The sequence below is a fragment of the Carassius carassius genome, chromosome 4 (assembly GCF_963082965.1).
Source record: "Carassius carassius chromosome 4, fCarCar2.1, whole genome shotgun sequence".
Classification (NCBI taxonomy): Eukaryota; Metazoa; Chordata; class Actinopteri; order Cypriniformes; family Cyprinidae; genus Carassius; species Carassius carassius.
The window spans coordinates 35,654,548-35,672,424 of NC_081758.1; the positions used below are offsets into that span (position 1 = coordinate 35,654,548).

General features: G+C 36.1%; 3 protein-coding genes across 6 annotated transcripts in view; 2 read left to right on the forward strand and 1 right to left on the reverse strand.

The window, feature by feature from the left end:
• Positions 1–617: 617 nt before the first annotated feature.
• On the forward strand, positions 618–4,389 carry rnf215 (ring finger protein 215). The gene is made up of 10 exons (XM_059543338.1): positions 618–977; positions 1,849–1,998; positions 2,079–2,150; positions 2,243–2,328; positions 2,417–2,471; positions 2,571–2,675; positions 2,959–3,075; positions 3,719–3,868; positions 3,971–4,073; positions 4,216–4,389. Exons 1-10 carry the CDS (start codon positions 774–776, stop codon positions 4,227–4,229), a joined length of 1,056 nt encoding a protein of 351 aa, XP_059399321.1. The 5' UTR covers positions 618–773; the 3' UTR covers positions 4,230–4,389.
• Positions 4,390–6,005: 1,616 nt separating this feature from the next.
• On the reverse strand, positions 6,006–15,795 carry ascc2 (activating signal cointegrator 1 complex subunit 2). 4 transcript variants are annotated; one of them, XM_059548660.1, is made up of 19 exons: positions 15,665–15,795; positions 12,815–12,931; positions 12,531–12,689; positions 12,146–12,319; positions 11,467–11,596; positions 11,229–11,296; positions 11,018–11,110; positions 10,776–10,888; positions 10,584–10,655; positions 10,386–10,490; positions 10,220–10,288; positions 10,037–10,111; positions 9,422–9,647; positions 9,114–9,310; positions 8,902–9,021; positions 8,406–8,642; positions 7,973–8,057; positions 7,333–7,427; positions 6,006–6,592 (listed from the first exon to the last, which is right to left on the reverse strand). In XM_059548660.1, exons 1-19 carry the CDS (start codon positions 15,752–15,754, stop codon positions 6,421–6,423), a joined length of 2,397 nt encoding a protein of 798 aa, XP_059404643.1. In that variant the 5' UTR covers positions 15,755–15,795; the 3' UTR covers positions 6,006–6,420. The 4 variants fall into 4 exon arrangements, with proteins under 4 accessions (XP_059404643.1, XP_059404642.1, XP_059404641.1 ...); XM_059548659.1 differs by having other exon boundaries at positions 7,333–7,421; positions 11,018–11,131; XM_059548658.1 differs by having other exon boundaries at positions 11,018–11,131.
• The window catches only part of zdhhc8b (zinc finger DHHC-type palmitoyltransferase 8b), a 72,457-nt gene continuing 69,699 nt past the window's right edge, over positions 15,120–17,877 (forward strand). The window contains exon 1 of the mRNA XM_059548662.1: positions 15,120–15,206. The gene's annotated coding sequence lies outside the window, so the exon portion shown is untranslated. The remainder of the gene's footprint in view (positions 15,207–17,877) is intronic.

Here is a 17,877-nt window from a genome sequence, read left to right on the forward strand (position 1 = left end):
TATAATTTCGAATAAAATGTGTGTATATATATATATATATATATATATATATATATATATGTATATATATATATATAATTTCGAATAAAATGTGTGTATATATATATATATATATATATATATGTATATATATATATATATATATATATATGTATATGTATATATATATATATATATATGTATATATATATATATATATTAACATTATTTTTTGTTTATAGAGGAAAGCAATTGCCCAATTATAAACAAGGATTAAAATGTTCATTAAGGACAGTAAAATCCATTTTCATGTCAAATACTCACGTACAGAACTAAGTAATGGTGAGATTAAAGAAACCTTTTAAAAACATATTTTGAGTGGAAAAGCTTTATGAAACTATTTTACAGCTTCCCGCTGGGTGGCGAGCGCACATCTTTTCATAACGGCTGTGGTGAATATATGAAATCCAGAAATAGAAATCGAACTACAAAGGAAAGGCGGACACAAACCTGCATAATACGAAGAGGGCGTGGCTTGATGTGTCATAATGAATGATTTGACCATACAGCGCCCTCTAGAGCACATTAATGTATATACCTTCAGTTCGAACAGATAGTTGCCATTCTAGCTAGTTTCACTTTCGCAAGAGCTAGACGGGCAGGAAAAAGTGAGCCGCAGAAGAAGAACTCCCTCAGTTTGTTGACATCAGCAGAAGGTGACAGAACACAGGCTGTCCTGACAGTATGGCTCAAACTTTCTGTCTGTGATCTATAACATCAGCGGTTTGGGAGCCATGGGCGCATTCGCTGGTCTTTCTGTGCTGTGCTTGTTGTGGCTTTGCCCGCTGGCGTCCAGCGAACAGGTGGCATTTGTAGAGGCGTTTCTGGAAGATCATCAGCATGTTTTACAGGGTGAGGTGGTCCAGGGGAGTCTGGAGAACGACCCTGTGGAAAACCACAGCAAAAAGAAACATGATCTCACAGGAGACCTCATATTAGTAAGTGATCAATGCATGCAAACTGATAACTTGATATTGCAAGTTATTTTTAGGTTCTGAATGTCTGTTTCTTGCTCTGGCTGTTTAACTGCTTAATTATATAAAACTAAAGGAAACGGAAAAAAACCTAAAAAAAAACGTGTTTTTGTTTCTTCTTCTTGCTCTGGCTGTAAAATAAACGATGTATTGTTCAATATATTTGTATTGTTAATTTTTTTTTCATGTGTTGACTGTGACTACACTGCACTGTGATACAAAAATATGTAACATATTATAAATATTGACATTTTAAATATATAAAATATATAAATATTGGCTTTATAGTGTTCACTTATTAACAAATGCATTTTGTAAATAAAAGCAGCTTTTATTTTAATGCTCTGCAAAAAATTTACATAAAAGTATATTTACTTTTTATCATTTTTAACATATCTTTTGCTGTGTCAGCAGTGGTGCATTAAATATAATAATACTTACATTAAACTTAAAGCTCCCCTATGCCAATAACCAATAACTTACCAGTATATCCCAAAAATATTAAATAATAGACTTTATATATAGATGTATAGGATTCATATATGTGTGTGTGTGTGTGTGTGTGTGTGTATATATATATATATATATATATATATATATATGTGTGTGTGTGTGTGTGTGTGTGTGTGAGTAAAGTAAGACAATTTGAGCACAACTGCAACTATAAAACATTTTTTTTTAAATCAAATTAGAGAAAATGAAATGAAAGAACATTCTAGCAATCATCTTCTATTTTTGACTCAAGTGTAAAAATGTATATTTTAAGAACTAATATTACATAAAGTTGTCAGATGTCTTAAGCTTCAGTGTCATGCTTCTTTTATTCTCTCTGCAGATAAAAGACGAAGCTATTAAAACCAACAGTGAAAGCAGTGATAAAAAGGATCCGAATCCCTGGATTGGAGTGGTACCTGTCCAGATGGAGGAAGGCACAGTTTCCAGTAACAGCAACCAGGAGTCGTTTGCTGCCTCTGTGGTCAATAAGGTATTCAAAATTATCATTGTGAAGACTAAAACATGATGATTAGGAAGTACTGATCAAACTGAGAGCTCTCTCCTCCATAGATGAAGCGTGCTCTTGTTTTGGGTGCATCTGCTTTGATTATACTGGCTTTAAACCAGAATACTGTCCGAGAGGTGAGAGTCTTGCTGTTCTGTTCCATAAACTTTCAGTTGATTTCATAATGGTTATATGTATGAGAATTAAGAAAACTTTTCTTCCTCTATAGATGGATCTCTCTCAGGTCCTCTCAAAGCCAATCATTATCATTCAGACATCAGAAAATGTTACTAAGCTCATCGGAGCACTCCTCAGGTAATCCACAGTCAAGAAATGACCCATTTTCTTCTGAATAAAACAATATACTTTAGGAATGTGTCTTTTTCTATTTCTATTTAATTAGGGGCCTTCATGCAACAGCAAAAATCACTTACAAATCTTTTCTACAGGACAGTCTGGTAAGATTCTCCTGATGATACATTTCTTTGTAGCATAGTTTCACGCTTGTTATGGTTTATTAGTGTGGGAGTGTGATATTTCTAAATGATGTGTTAAAGGGTGCAACCTTGACCCTGTGGTCCAGCTGTGGCCGTTCAAGAGGAGGGTTGTACGGGGAATGGCAAGGGGTCATCTGCACCGGAGAGACCAACTCTCAGGTCCAGGTATGAGCATTAAGAAGACATATGATATCATCCAGGGTTACTGTCATAGCATTACATGAGTAGTACTGATTATTACTGTTGTGTAATCATCTTATGTTTCTTAAAGGGATAGTTCACCCAAAAATGAAAATCAAGTTTGGAAGGACATGAGGGAATGATGACAGAATTTTCATTGCTGGGTAAACTATCCCTTTAATACTTCATGTCACTTGTTTAGTTTCATTAGACAGCAAGGAGAATTTCTCTTCTTTTTAACTTTAACATTTTTGTTCATCTGGTCCAGAAATATCTTCAACAGCTCTGGAACACTGTTGTTCTGGTGGCCCTGGTCCTCTCCACAGGGGTCATAGTTCATGCACGCTGGCAGTACCAGGACAACCAGTTTAATGATGAGTTGGAGGTGAACACTGCTTTAGAAGTTGGAAACATTTTTGAAAGTTCATGTCACTAATGTGACTAATTGAAGAAGGTAGCCATGTTAACTGGAGACTGGAAGGAGATCCCGTCAAAAACATACATTACCGTTCAAAAGTGGGTTAGTAAGATTTTTTAAAAAGTTTTATTTAAGAAGGATGCACTAAATTGGAAAGTGACATTAAAGATATTTGTAATGCTACAGAAACGTTCTAGATTTGAATTTTCTGTGAAAAAAATAAAATAAAATGACTGCATTTGCACAAAAATATTACATTAGCACATATTGATAATTGTAAGAAATATTTATGGAGTGCCAAATCAGCATATTACAATTATTTCAATACAATTATATATTGTGTGGCACTGAAAACTGGAGTAATGACTGCTGAAAAGTCAGCTTTCCCATAACATGAATAAATTACACTTTAAATATATATGTTTTTTTTAATAAGTTATTTTAAATTGTAGTAATATTTCACAATAATAATAATTTTTACTGAATTTTTTTTTATCAAATAAATGCAGTCTTGGTGAGCAGAAGAGTCAAGCTCTTACTGACCCCAAACTTTTGAGTGGTAGTCTATACACTGTACATAGTTTATAACATAAATATATTTGTCTTACAGTCAAATCTAAAGCAAGATATTTTAAGGAGATTATCAGCACTGAAGACGAGGATATACAAGCAACCCAAAGTGAGATGTGACCCAACACAAACTCAACCGGTGGAGACAGACAGTTGTGCAGTTTGTCTGGAGCAGTACAACAACAACCAGGTGACAGATCCTCTGCACATTCTTATGCTTTTGCTCGGTAGAGTTATTAATCTTTCATAAAGAGAGACAGTTTAATCACTGCTCCTTTTGGGTGTGTTTTAGTGTTTGAGGGTGTTACCGTGCCTCCATGAATTCCATAGAGATTGCGTGGATCCCTGGCTTCTCCTCCAGCAGACCTGTCCTCTCTGCAAACGTAGCGTGCTTGGTGAGAAGACCATTTGTTAACTATTTTTAGTTACTCATCTACATATTTTTGCTCCATGCACAGTCAATCAACACTTGGCCAGCTTCACCATTAGTTGCCAGATTTAAACTGAACTAAACTGCTCTTGTTCTGTTCCTCCCAGGTAATTTTTATTGAGCTGGACTAGAAAGGATTCTCAGAATTTGTGCAATTGGATTGACTCTTCTGATTCAGACTTCTCATGGCAACTAAACCCCTCCTCTGTACTGTAAGGTCAGAATACCTCCATGGTAATGATTTTTGACCTCTCCAAAGACTATAAACCTTGAGTTCCTGATCTTGGGTCAAACCACTTGAGAATTTTTTTGAAGGTAGGCTACATGGGATCAGTTGTTTTGCGCACATTTGACTACTTTAGTTATGTTTGCTGAACCGGCTCAACAATCCACAGATACACAGATTATGAAGTCATATGCACAGCAAAAAAACAAAAGTAATATTTTTAAGATCTTTTCAAATGAAGGAAGAACCATACACATTAAAGTCTCAAATTTTTGTTTAAACAAGGTTAGGCATGGAGTTAGGATAAAACTATTATATTTATTATATAATATTATATAATATTTAAACTATTATATATTTTAAAATATATTAAAATAGACATAATTGGTTTTCATGATATTAGTTTTATTTTTTGATCAAATAATTGCTGTCCTGATGAGAATGAGACTTATAATGAAAAACCAATTGTAGCTCAGCTACAATAGGCCTTGAAATCCCCCCCAAAATTATATTCTCATTTTAATGTTCAATTATGTATTGTTTGATACTAGTATGGATAAAGACTGTAGTTCATTTGTGACCCTCAACCACAAAACCAGTCTTAAGTCACTGGGGTATATTTTTAGCAATAGCCAAAAAACCATTGTATGTGTCAAAATTATCGATTTTTCTTTTATGCCAAAAATTATTAGAATATTGAGTTAAGATCATGTTCCATGAAGATATTTTGTAAATTTCCTAGCGTATATATATAAAAACGTAATTTTTGATTAGTAATATGCATTGCTAAGAACTTCATTTGGACAAATTTAAAGGCAATTTTCTCAGTATTTTGATTTCTTTGCACCCTCAGATTCCAGATTTTCAAATAGTTGTATATCGGCTTTCATATGATATATAAACCTCAATCTTGAAAAATTTACACTGAAGACTGCTTTTGTGGTCCATGGTCACATTTATGCAAAACCCTGCTGTAGCTTGATTTTAACTGTGCATGTAAATGTACTTAATGACAGAATATAGGAATATTGAATCTCAAGGCAGCCAATCAAAGCATCTCATTAAATGAAATCACAATCAATCCTTACACCAAATCTGAGGAATTTCCCTGACCCTGGCTATCATGCTTCAGTCATGATACATGAGCTTTCTCGACTCTGTGCGATCTCAGGAGGGCATCTGCCAGACAGGTAGACAACACTCACACAAAGATGAACAACAGAGAGAGACAGTCTTGAGAACAGTATTTACTCATGTTTTATCTTCCTATGGTTTGTTTTATTTCAAACGCATTCTTAAATACGCTTTTTATTACAAAAATGCTTTGAATGTATCTTAGTAAGTAGAAATATGTTACTCCACATGGCAAGAGAACATTGTCTATTCAAAGTCTATGTGAAAAGTAAATGGCAGCCTTTGGCACAATATGAATCATGTAAAAATCAGACTGTGTATCCAGTCTGTGCAACTTCAAACGGGGAGATTTCTCAAAAGACTGCTCTGAGGTTAAGTCTTAATTGCTTTCTGAACCTTTAGTGAACTGGAACAGGAACTTATGAGCTGCATTTTTTCCTCAATAGGTTAATGTACCACATCTTTTGTAGGATTTGTTCTCTAATTTATTTTAGATGCTACATTCTCAAACCTGATGTTCCTTTATTTATGTATTGAATTTAACTTAACAGTGAAATAACTGTTTGTACCTCTTCTCTGTTCAATAAACTCATGTGTAACAGGGCAAAAGACATGACTCCTCTGCCTTCCAATACACAGTTTTCTTGTCATACATTGTTGAATCAAGCAAAAAAGAACATAAAAAATTATAATAATCTTGATCCCTTAGACACACATCCCTATGCATTTTACTAAGCGCTTCAAACTCAGCCTGTTGATTCAAATTTCAGAAAAACAACAGCAAAACAACTCATTTTCAAACTGGAAGAATAATAGGTCTATGTAATAGACCAGAGTGTAATTTCAATGCATATCAAACTTTTATAAGTGATGAGCTACATTAAACTAGAGGTGCTATTTCTGCTTCTAGCTTTTCAAGAATGTGCAATGTTTTGTTGTTAATGTAAATGTTTTAGGAAGGGATCATGCCCTTGTTCCTCTTCCTGTCAGCCATCATTCTGCGATTGTGATTGGCTCCTCTGTTCTTATTTGCTTCTTTTCTGCGACGGTCCAAAATGATCTCCTGTGTCTGGCCCCGTCCCTTTGGGCCACCTTCCACATTACTTGCTGGTGGTGGTCTGCAGCTATCAGGAAAAAAACAAGTAAAATCAATTAATGGCTGACTGATCCATGTTTTTAGGTTAGTTAGACAATAACCAGTGCACCTGCAGTGTAACTATATTTCAGTAGGGTTGTAACGATTCACTCAACTCACAATGCGATACGATTCACGATACTGATTTCATGATACGATTTTCTCACGTGTTTTTGAATAAAATGAGATTTAAGGCAAATTATAAATGAGAAAGTATCTTTTTATTATTTCTCAGACAAAATGCTGCATATTTCCTTGTGAAATTGAAATATCTTTTATGTTAAAACTAAATTGAAATTTGAAATCAAATGAATAATACAAATAAAATAAATCTCTTTACATAAGATATGTATTTGCTCTATTACAAGCTGATATAGCTGTAGTTATTTAAAATTAGAGGCAACCACTGGATTTTATTCACGATCCCAACAAAGATACATACATGCAACATGAGCTTTTATTTTTACTTAAATTAGATTGTATAATTTCAACATCTGTAGCAAAAACAGAATGGTCTGACTTTAGCTGAAAAGAAAATACCATCTAAATGTTTTTGAAAAAAGTCAGTTCCCCTCAGAGATACAATCATATAAACCCCTGCCACCAACTGTATCGCGATTCATTTAGCATCTCTACCAGCTTGAATCATCACATATTTTAAATGTTTTAAACCAGTTCGGGGTGCATCGTTACATCCCTATATTCCAGTCATGATGTTCTCAAATTTACCCTTTCCTGCTTTGCATAGCAGCTCTCCTGGCCTCGGCTCTCTCTCTGAGGACTGCTGGGTCCTGGATGAAGTGATCCTTTTTCACAGCCTCATACTGATCGAAATAACACAAGATCATCATAAATAAACAGAAATGTGCATAATATAAGAAACTGAAATTGTCATTTGTTTCAAATACATCTAATTTCTATTAACAAGGAAAGAGAAAAAGAGAAAAGGCAGGTACTGAAAGCGCCATGTGATCTATAACAGAACAAAAGACTAGGGCTGCTCCGATCACGATTGGCCGATCGTTAATGCGCATCTCGTCAGTAAAGCCGGTTCTCTAATCAGCAGTAAATTCCATCATTTCACCAGCTGTTACTACACAGAGCCATTGTTAACTGAGAAGATGCGCAAATAAACACTGAAAATGAACGTGGATTTGCGCATCTTCTCAGTTAACAATGGCTCTGTGTAGTAACAGCTGCTCTATGTGAAATCACGCACCTGAGGGAATTTACCACTGATTAGAGAACGGCTTTACTGACGAGATGCGCATAACGATCGGCCGATCGTGATCGGAGCAGCCCTACAAAAGACCTGTGTAAGGGACTGAAATGAATTTAAAACAAAAAAGAGAAAGTGATTCATTCAAACCTTGTCCTCTTCCTCCTCATCCTCGTTTTCGTAATTCTCCCGAGCCTGTTTGCCTGTTCTGAGAACTTGCGGGGTAGTAAACGGCCTAAAGGAAAAATACTTAAATGTTAACGAAGACGTATATATCAATATGATTACAATAATAATCATTATTATTCCTATAAAAAAATACTAATATTTAATACTCCTATGATTCTTAATTTTCAAACACTAAACTTTCAAGGTTTTTTTTAGGGAAAACGATAAGTAATATAGGGATTTTGGTTTTAATTGGATTAACAGTAAAAAAAAAAAAAGAAAAAAGTAATATAAATTAAATATTTGCATTGCAATGTTTTTCCCGTTACTCTAACATAATAGTCTTTGAAAACCCATGCTGATAAGCTTCATTGGAGGGAGATGCAGATTTCTATACATTTGTCACAACTCATACCTGCGGTTCAATAGTTCATCTTCTTCATCTAAATCATTGGCTCCTATTTGATTGATATCATATGTGTCATCATATTCATCCTCATAATCATCCATCCCGAAAGCATTATCACGGTCTCCAGAGGGGTCATTCGCTATGGGAATCTCATCCACCACTGTCTGGTAGGCTTGATATCGTGCTCTCTGCTCTTCTATGTGCTGCTTGTCATTGAGCGTGGCACACACACTCTCCCTCTGTCTGAAATACACAGAGATAATAATCTCTAACTGACACAAACCGTCTTTTACAGCTTCATCTGAATATTTCATAAGCCCATTTTCATGTGGTTCTCTGATGTCAGTTTACGCTGTACTTGTCAAAGACTATTTTCTTTTGACCAAGTGGATGAGCATGAAAATTTAGCAGCTTGTTTGACTAATCAGACTAAAATTAGAGTAATGTACTGCAGGGCAGGATATGGTAATGCTTTTTAAGTGGAATTTTAACTTGCGATCACCTCCGGCCTTTCCAAATGCGACTCATGTCTAGTCGGTCACGGTTGAACACGTCAAACTCGTCATCGTCAAACACATTTGATCTGGTGCTCAAAACTGCTGGAAGCTCATTCTTCACAGGCCTACAGGGTAACATTAGTCCATTAGCAACAATGAAGTGGACCTGAACTGAACCATAAATCCTAGCATAAAAGTCACTTCAGTTGGACTTTACCTTGCCATTGCCCTGTCCAGTTTGTCAAGAGAAGGAGACAGTTTATCTTCCAGAATGTTGTTGATGACAAGTTCAGAATTGTAGCCGTACTCCTCCAAACATGCCAGTATGAATCCCTCTCCCAAGTCTGGAAGCAGGTCACGGATATTGGACAGCAGAGACTCCAGTTCTCCAGCACTCAATGTGCACACTGCCCCCTGCAGACCCCAAAAATAAGAGGGTCACAAAATGACCTTTATTTTACCAGAGGGTGATTAAAACACATTTTTAACACTTTTGTAGCTTTTTTTAGCAGCTAATGAACTCACGTTGTCACCCTTACGCGGAATGTCAGTCATAGCTTCTGCTCCTCTCATCTCCTCTCCGTCTTCCAACACTCCTGCTCCTTCCTTTTGGGAAAGTGCTAAATCTCTGCCAGTCTTGCTCTTGGCTCCTGTGCTGTGATTGGCTGATGAGGGGAAGCTTCTCTTTTTCCCCACAAACTCCCAAGAAGACTCTACACCCTGCAACAGGTAAGACGTCCTGGTGTCGTCTCTGAGTGGACATCAAGGAGAATAGCAGAAAATCATAGAGAGGAGCTTACATTTTTTGAAAAGAGGCTGATATTTAAGGATAAAGGCAGAATATTCTTAATGGTTCTCTCATGCACAACAGCCTAAATTGGCAGTGATTAACAGCATAATATTATGCAGCCAGTGTTTTCATGACAACGTTAATGAAATGAACTTTGTACATACATGGTAGGTATCGGATATTGGTATTAGAATAAATTAGCTACAGTAATTATGAAGCGTGTAGGAAAACAATCAGAAATTAGGACAGGTTATTTCTTGAATGACTGAGGTCATCTTCTCTAGTAGAAGCTTGAAAGATTCCTTTTGAAATCATCATACAGTGTTCCACCGGACCAAAGTAAAGGATACAGATGTGGGAAGGCCTGCTGGAGGAGACTGATGTCATCCGCTATAGGGAACTGTTCATCATAATCTGCCAGGAATCTTGGAGATAAAGAGACGAACAGTGCAAGGAGAATACAATTTAGTCACTGGCTGTGGTAGATTACATATACAACCATGACCTTGCTGAGAAATGTCTGCATAATTTACCTTTTCTCTTGAAGGAAAGCTGTGAAGTCCTGCAGAAGATCTTCTATGTAGGATACCATGTTTTCAGAGCTGGGAAAATCAATGAAACTTAAGATCAAAGATATCTGGTATTCATTTTCCATCTTTGCTTGTTTAATGTGGTTTAAAGCATGTTTTTTTTCCTCACCCCTCCAGTATGGGCTGTAAACATGTGTGTTGGAGCAACAGGTGAGCAATCTCTACCATTTTCTTTCTTGAATGAGATATCCGTCTCCACATGTCCTCCTGTACACTGAGACAGATTGCATCTAGTATAACCAATCTGAATTCACACAAAAATGTGTTGATTGTAAGAGAGCACATCCGTCAAGTTTGCCATTTTAACCTTCTATTGAAATTTCTCTTCTTCACTGCTTTCTCCAGGTCTGGAACTGCCAACTCATAGAAGGACGATAATCTACAGTACATTGAGAGACGCTCCATTCATTGTTTTTGTATCAATAATATCAGGTATGAAATTCAGCCCTTGAGGACGCTGTGTGAATCATAGTTTGGATGGTGTGGATGCATTTGTCACCTGTTAAGAAAGTTGTGTTGTTTGAAGGTAGAACAAGCCTCAGGGAAGGTGTCCAGGAAAGACTGGATAGTAGTGCAAGTATCACACATGTACAAAACCAAGTCTGCAAGCTCCTACAAGACATAATACATTTATAAACATAAGCATATCATTTCTGCCTTTTAGGACACAGTGTGAATTACAGGTAGGGTCAGTAGGTGTCTCTGTATTTGTAAAAATGCTTAAAGTTTTGTTTTGGTTACCTCCTCAGGCACGGCCATGGCAGTTAGGCATTTGTTTGCATTCAGTTTGAGGGGTTGACTGTTTCCTGTGTTCTCTGACTGAATACCACACTTCTGTAATATCATATCAAACACCTAAAATGTACACACATACACACAGAGATTTTCTGGAAGTTCAGCACAATTTGAAGAATCAAAGCATTTAGATACATCTCATGATGACATGAACTACCTGGATGATTGAAGGCATAGTCTCATCAAGGTCTCCATAATAACTGGGCTGTTGAGTAAAAATGTTCTCTGGAAAAAGTGAAAAGTATGAAATTTTAGTTTTTAATATGGAAACCATTTTTAGGTTTTTAGAAAACTCATGAGGTATTTATGTATTTTTTGCTAATTATATATATATATATATATATATATATATATATATATATGTGTGTGCTATAATACTATCAGATTTTGTGTACCGATCATTTTATGTAGAAGTTGGGAATTTCCTTTTCCAAACAGCACACACAGATCCAGAATTTTGGGAATGTCAAATAGGTAGTTGTTGTAAATAATCTCTGCAAACACTTCAGGGGTTATGAAGTTCTCCTGAGGAAAAAATTAATACATCGATTTTGAATCCCACTGAATACCAAATATATTGTAATCATATTAATGTAATTTCATACAAAACCGCCAGAACACATTTACACTATTTATCAAATGTTTGGGATCAGTAATACTATTCTTTGAAAAGAATGAACGCTTTCATTCAGCAAGGATGAATTAAATTGATCAAAAGTGTCAGTAAAGATTATTTATAATGTTACAGAAGATTTATATTTGAAATAAAAGCTGTCCTTTTGAGCTTTTTATCCTTCATGGCTGCTTTGCCATTAGAGGAATAAATTACATTTTAAAATCTATTCATATATTTTAAGTCTTTGTGAGTAAACTAGACTTCCTTAAAAAACATGAAACATCTTACTGACCATAAACGTTTGAACAGTATCTACTGTAGGATTTATAGCCCGTCCAAACCCACAGTGTACAATGATTATAAATCTTAAACAAATAATAAAGCTTATATTAATATTAGCTACACAATATTATTTATTTAAAAAAAGAGTTTATCAGAGTTCAGGCGTTTATATTTACCTTAGACTCTTTGTGTGTAGCCATCCTGAGGAAGACCATGAACACAAAGCGATGAATGTTCCTCTGCATGTCAGCCGCAGCTGGACTGGACGAGAGACCTGACGGGTCCAAACCACGCGGAGCATGTCTCAAATAAGAGTCCAAACACCTCTGTAATGACTCATCAAATACCACCTAAATGGAGAAAGAATAAAAAAGAAACTATATGACAACTGCCTGGCCACATGTGATATTATATAATGTAAGGGTCAAAAACAACATTATTTACTTTTTTGTACTGTATCGTCATTATCATTATTATTATTTTGTCAATATAAGTATAACTTAATTTTACTCAAATCTCCATAAACAACTTTTTTTTTTTTTTTTTTTTAGAGGGTCTAACCTGACACCAGAACTTATCATGAGGTAAAGCCAGCAGCCACTCCAGATCCTCAGAGATGAACTGAGCATGCTCCAGAAACTCCTCCACCAGCACAGGTGTGCCATCCTCAGGTGGAGGTTTATAAGCTAAGAAACATCTCTCTTCTTTACGGTCAGGGTGCTGATGGGAGACATTAAGGTGGCATCATCGTTCACATAGCTCATAGAAGTACTGGACTAAAGCAACTGATCAGGTCTACTTTAGTTAATTACGGAGGAAAAAGACAAAGTAAAATATTTGCTCACCAGTGCTGGTAGGGTGCGTTCTTTGCCTTGTGGTCCAAAGGGCTCAGTCACATGCAGTTCATCTAAAGGCACTTTTGCACACGCCATTTCACCTGCCCAGGTAGGTACAGACTTGCCCTGAGGAAGATGGTCAATACTGAATCATTTTATTTGTCTGCATTGTGTGAAAATCATAATTAAATGTAGTGATGGGATTTATGGCTCTTTGAGGGGATCCGGATCTTCGCGATTCAAAAGAACGGCTCTTTTGGCTCTTTTTAAATATTTAGTCAGTTTTAAGAAGCCAGCTTGGAGGCATCTCAGTTTATCCTGGAAATAATCACTGGGAGGAATGATGAGGTGAGATTTGTAGTCAAATAATTACAACTCAGATATCACACACCAATATCTGAGTTTGAATTATTCTGAAATATTGATTATTACCTCATTTGTCATGTGTGGACTATATTCCATAGGGTTGCACAAATCCCTCTGCTTAGACAGTGACATCACTATTTTGGATTTACCTTTAGTACAAAATGTGTGTGTGTGTGTGTGTGTGTGTGTGTGTAAAGCTATGTTGACTTATGTTATTCATACAATACCTACTCAAATAAACATCAAAAACAAAGCCGGCTGCAATGAATTTCTGTGCAAAACAGCTTTTACTACAAACACTTTCACACAAGAACATTGTTATCACACAAGAACATTTTGATAGAAAACAAAAAATATTTAAAGTAGATAAGATTAGAATAAATAAAATGGAAATGTCTACATACTACATACTATTACTACTGTAAACTTTGCAAATAGGACATCAGCCCCTTCAAGTCAATGAACAATAACAAAGTGGGCTGCAATGAACATGCACAACTAATAATATCATCACGCTATAAAGGGAACCCCTGCGCTGGGTGCGCCCCTCCCCCTATAACTGTTCTGTCTCGCGGAGGTGCTCATTTGTGTGCATCTGTGTGAAATACGCATAGGAAAAAAGAACGACAGAAAGAACGGCTCCCCTCCAGCCGCGACTCGGCTCCCATCGTTCATGTTTATGAGCCGTTCAAAAGAATCGGTTCGTTCGCGAACGTCACAACTCTAATTAAATGGTAGTTTGCGAGATGTTATTAGTTCTGGTTTATGCTTAGTCGTACTGTTTGACAGATTTATTGTCTATAGACGGCCACACTGACAGACTTAGCAGTGAGGTTGACAACACAGTGAACATATTTTGTCATGGTGTAGATTTTCCTCACAACATGTTACATTTAACATGAGATTTTCTGTATTTAATTTTAGACTCGTTACATATGCTGCTGTCTAACTTATCTGTAAAATGACTGACTTGCTCTCTAATGCTGCCCGGTTCAAAAAGCTCAACATATTTATTAAACACAACACGACAACCAACAACAGTTTTCATCATCTGAAATGATTTTAGTAAAAGGCAGACATCAATAAAACAGCACAATTTTGTTTACTGTAACTGACAATGAGCCAGAAAACCACAATGAGGTGGAAACTAAGAAAAAGTTACGCTTTAATGCGTTTAAATAACAAATGGCATTGTTTATCTTAACAACACGAAATAAAAATAACATTTATTATAAGCCAAATGATAAAAAAAATAGTACCTCTTCACCGAATCTTTCAACAGATGTTTAACAGCTCCAGCTCAAGGCATCTCACATCTTCGTGGATATCCGGTGTTCTCGGTGTCATTTCAAAATAAAAGTCTTTACAATTACTTTAATTTAATTAATTTCTAAATATTTAACCAATCATGTAAGTTATGTCTGATGCAGTAATATTCAGGTCGTATTTTTGACAGTTGTTGCGGTGTTACAAAATGATTTCGTCTGAACGTGATTTTCCGATAGCGTTCTAGCTTCCAGTAAGCCTACATTTGCATCGTTGAATGATGAAGACGCAACGTTTAGAAATAGTCAGGACCAGTACATTGCCACAAAAAAGAAGTATTGTCATTAGTTTTCACTTTATAATACCGTTCATATCAAACAACCTAAATAAAGGTTTTAGAGATGCATACATTACATAAAAAATATAATTTGTTCAGTAGGAAGGATAACTGTAACCATGCTGTAGCCGTCCCTACTGCTGCATATATAAATTCTAATTTTCATTAGTTATCGTGCAAAATAAAGGTAAAAAATATTACAAGAGCAACAGTGCACATTCTGGTCAAGTTAATAATTACACCACACGTGTAAAAATGTTTATAAGAAATTAATTATAATTCTCCAAATCTGCCACCAGAGGTCAGGCGATGCCCATATATCACATCACAAACCCACTGAGAAACGCTGGTTGTGCAGCAGTGGACACTGTCCTCCAAACTTAACCTTCCAAATCTCGGTTTTAATATTCTACTAATGTGATTTTAAACAAGGTAGGTTTCATAGGTTTCCATCACGATTCCCTTTTAGTAAGAAGAGGTGTGTGTGGGTGTGCGTGTCTCAACACCACCCCGAGTGTTATTGCTCCATAGCAAAAAGCCCAAGTCTCTTTCTGCCGCTTGCAAACCTCAAGACACACACAGGCCCCACTGATGGAGCGCGCGTGTGCCGCTTTCTCTATTTGCGTTGCGGAGGCTCCACCTTTCAAGCATTGGAGTGACCTCAGCAGTGGGCTGAATTGAGCTGGGTGGGATTTTCAGCCTCGTAGTCCCGATCGCGGATTCGAGAATCACGATTTATGTGACGGAGCGAATAAGCGTTTAGCCGGTTCGCGCTGAACGGTGCAGGATTTGTGTTCGTGTTTGCGTGCATCTATCGACAGGGATTAAATAAACGAGGAATGTGGGATTTACAGAATGCCCAACAGCGTTGGAAAAAGATTTAAACCCACCAGATACATCCCGGTGTCCACTGCCGCCACTCTTCTGGTGGGATCCACTACTTTATTCTTCGTTTTCACGTAAGTTTGCGGCGATTTCATTCACGCGCTATTTGGTGAAACGCTGGGAGTGATTGTGAGCTGTTCAATTGAATTAGTTTCATGACCGTTAAATGGCCACAAGGCCTGTGATTAGACTAAACGCCTTGAGCCATTTCTCTGATTTCTCCATTTAAACCTGTAGGCAGTTGATGTGCATTAAAAGTGTGCACTTTTGGTGGGGGTCTTGAAATGCTAAATGATAACTGGTCATTTCTGCTGAGATTTAAGTTCAGCAGAAAAGTCAGATTTTCTTAAAATTCTTGTGCTACACAATATTATTTTATATGGACTATCAGCATATGCTGCCTGTTATTGGAAGCTTGTAGACCGTTCTGTTCTCTTCTTTCATTGCACAGATTGTTAAATGTGCCTTCAATGTGATTCGTTTTGACAAACTTTATATAACCGAACTATGCATATGATTTCGTAGATGGCTTCAGTGTGCAGAGTGGATTGATCCTTGCTTCAAACGCTTACTCGTATTATGCAAGGCTAAAGTCATTACCAAAGATCAACGTAAAGTGATCTTTTTAAGTGTATTGATGGCCAGGTAATTGCTTTAACGTTGAGGTGTTCATCAAGCAGTGAGTGTGATAGAGAAGATAGTGACTGGCTTTGATTTACTCTAGCAGTTTGAACAATCAACATAGGCTCAATGTTTTGGATCACTTGTGTTTTAATAATTCTCTTTCAGATCACAGTCCAAAGAACACTGTTTTTATTTGATAATCTTGCAGGCATAAACCCACTCTTAGTTTGTTTTGTAGAATAAGCTTCTTGCAGATTGAGCTGTCATTATTTATTTATTTATTTATTTATTTATTTATTTATTTATTTATTTATTTTTAAATCATGGTTCACAACTGGATGGTTCACAATTTCTTCTAAGCTTTTTTTTTATTTTATTTGTTACGATTTTAATACCTTTTTTGTTCTTGCTTTTTCAATTTGAATAGTTATTCAGTATGACAATTTTTTATTTTTCATAATTACAAATATTTAGTATAAAGTGCTGCAGCTGTGACATCAAAAGCCATGAGTTTTTGTAATGGTGTTTTTTACTTTGAGTAGAATAAGCTCTGTGGTAAGTATAAATTGATGATATTTGAACATATTTTTCTTCAAAATAAATGACATTCACACATACTGAAAATGTGAATTTTTATTTTTAAGTCCGAATGGCCAAGTATCCTCAAAATTTGTTTTACACAGAGCTTATTTTATTCATTAATTGAAAAATTCCATTAAAAACCCCATTGAAAAGTCTCAAGGGAATCCAAAGTAGTCATCTGGGTTTTGACATTACGGCTGCAGCACTCTATAGTCTCATAATTAACATGAGGTCATATAACCTCATGCATAATCATTATAAAGGATATGGCAAAATACTGTTTAAAAATTGTGGATTAACTAACATTATTTGCAAGCTATACAGTACATCATCGTCCCAGAAGTATTTCATGTTCAATACCCATTTTCATTTGATTTTGGAGATATGTAGGCACTTGTAAGATTTCGGGAATAATTCCCCTACCCGTTTGTGGTGTCTAAAATAAGTTACTTTTACACCACTTACTTAGATTACTTTTAGATACTAGAGAAAAAAGGCCTGTGACGGGGAAAAAAGAATCATAACTCCAGCACCCATAATGCACTGGGCTTGATCAGACTATCCATTTTCACGAGAGCCCTGGAGATGTCAAAAGTCTGCTTGAATGACATGTTTTCCAAATAAAGACTTGCTACAGGTAACAGAAAAATAACTTGCATTGTTCATTTACTCTTAAACTATCAACACTGTAACATTACAAAGCCGGTTGAAAACTGGTGTGAACTAAGGCTTTAAACTTGACCTTTACATGCTAAATTTCCTATGCAAATAATAGGAAACCGACTGGTTTTTCAGTTTCCTCTGGTAGCCATTGAGAAGTTAGATCTGAGTCCAGCATCAGACCTCCAAAACCTCAGTGCCATCCGTATATAAAACAGCAGCACTCAGGTGCAACATCAAAGCTAATGTCAGTATCTGAGGCCATGCATGTTCACTGACTAGAGAACAGTAATCAGAACTTCAAGCCAACAAAGGCCATGTGATGACTTTCTCCTGAATGTGAGAAGTGATA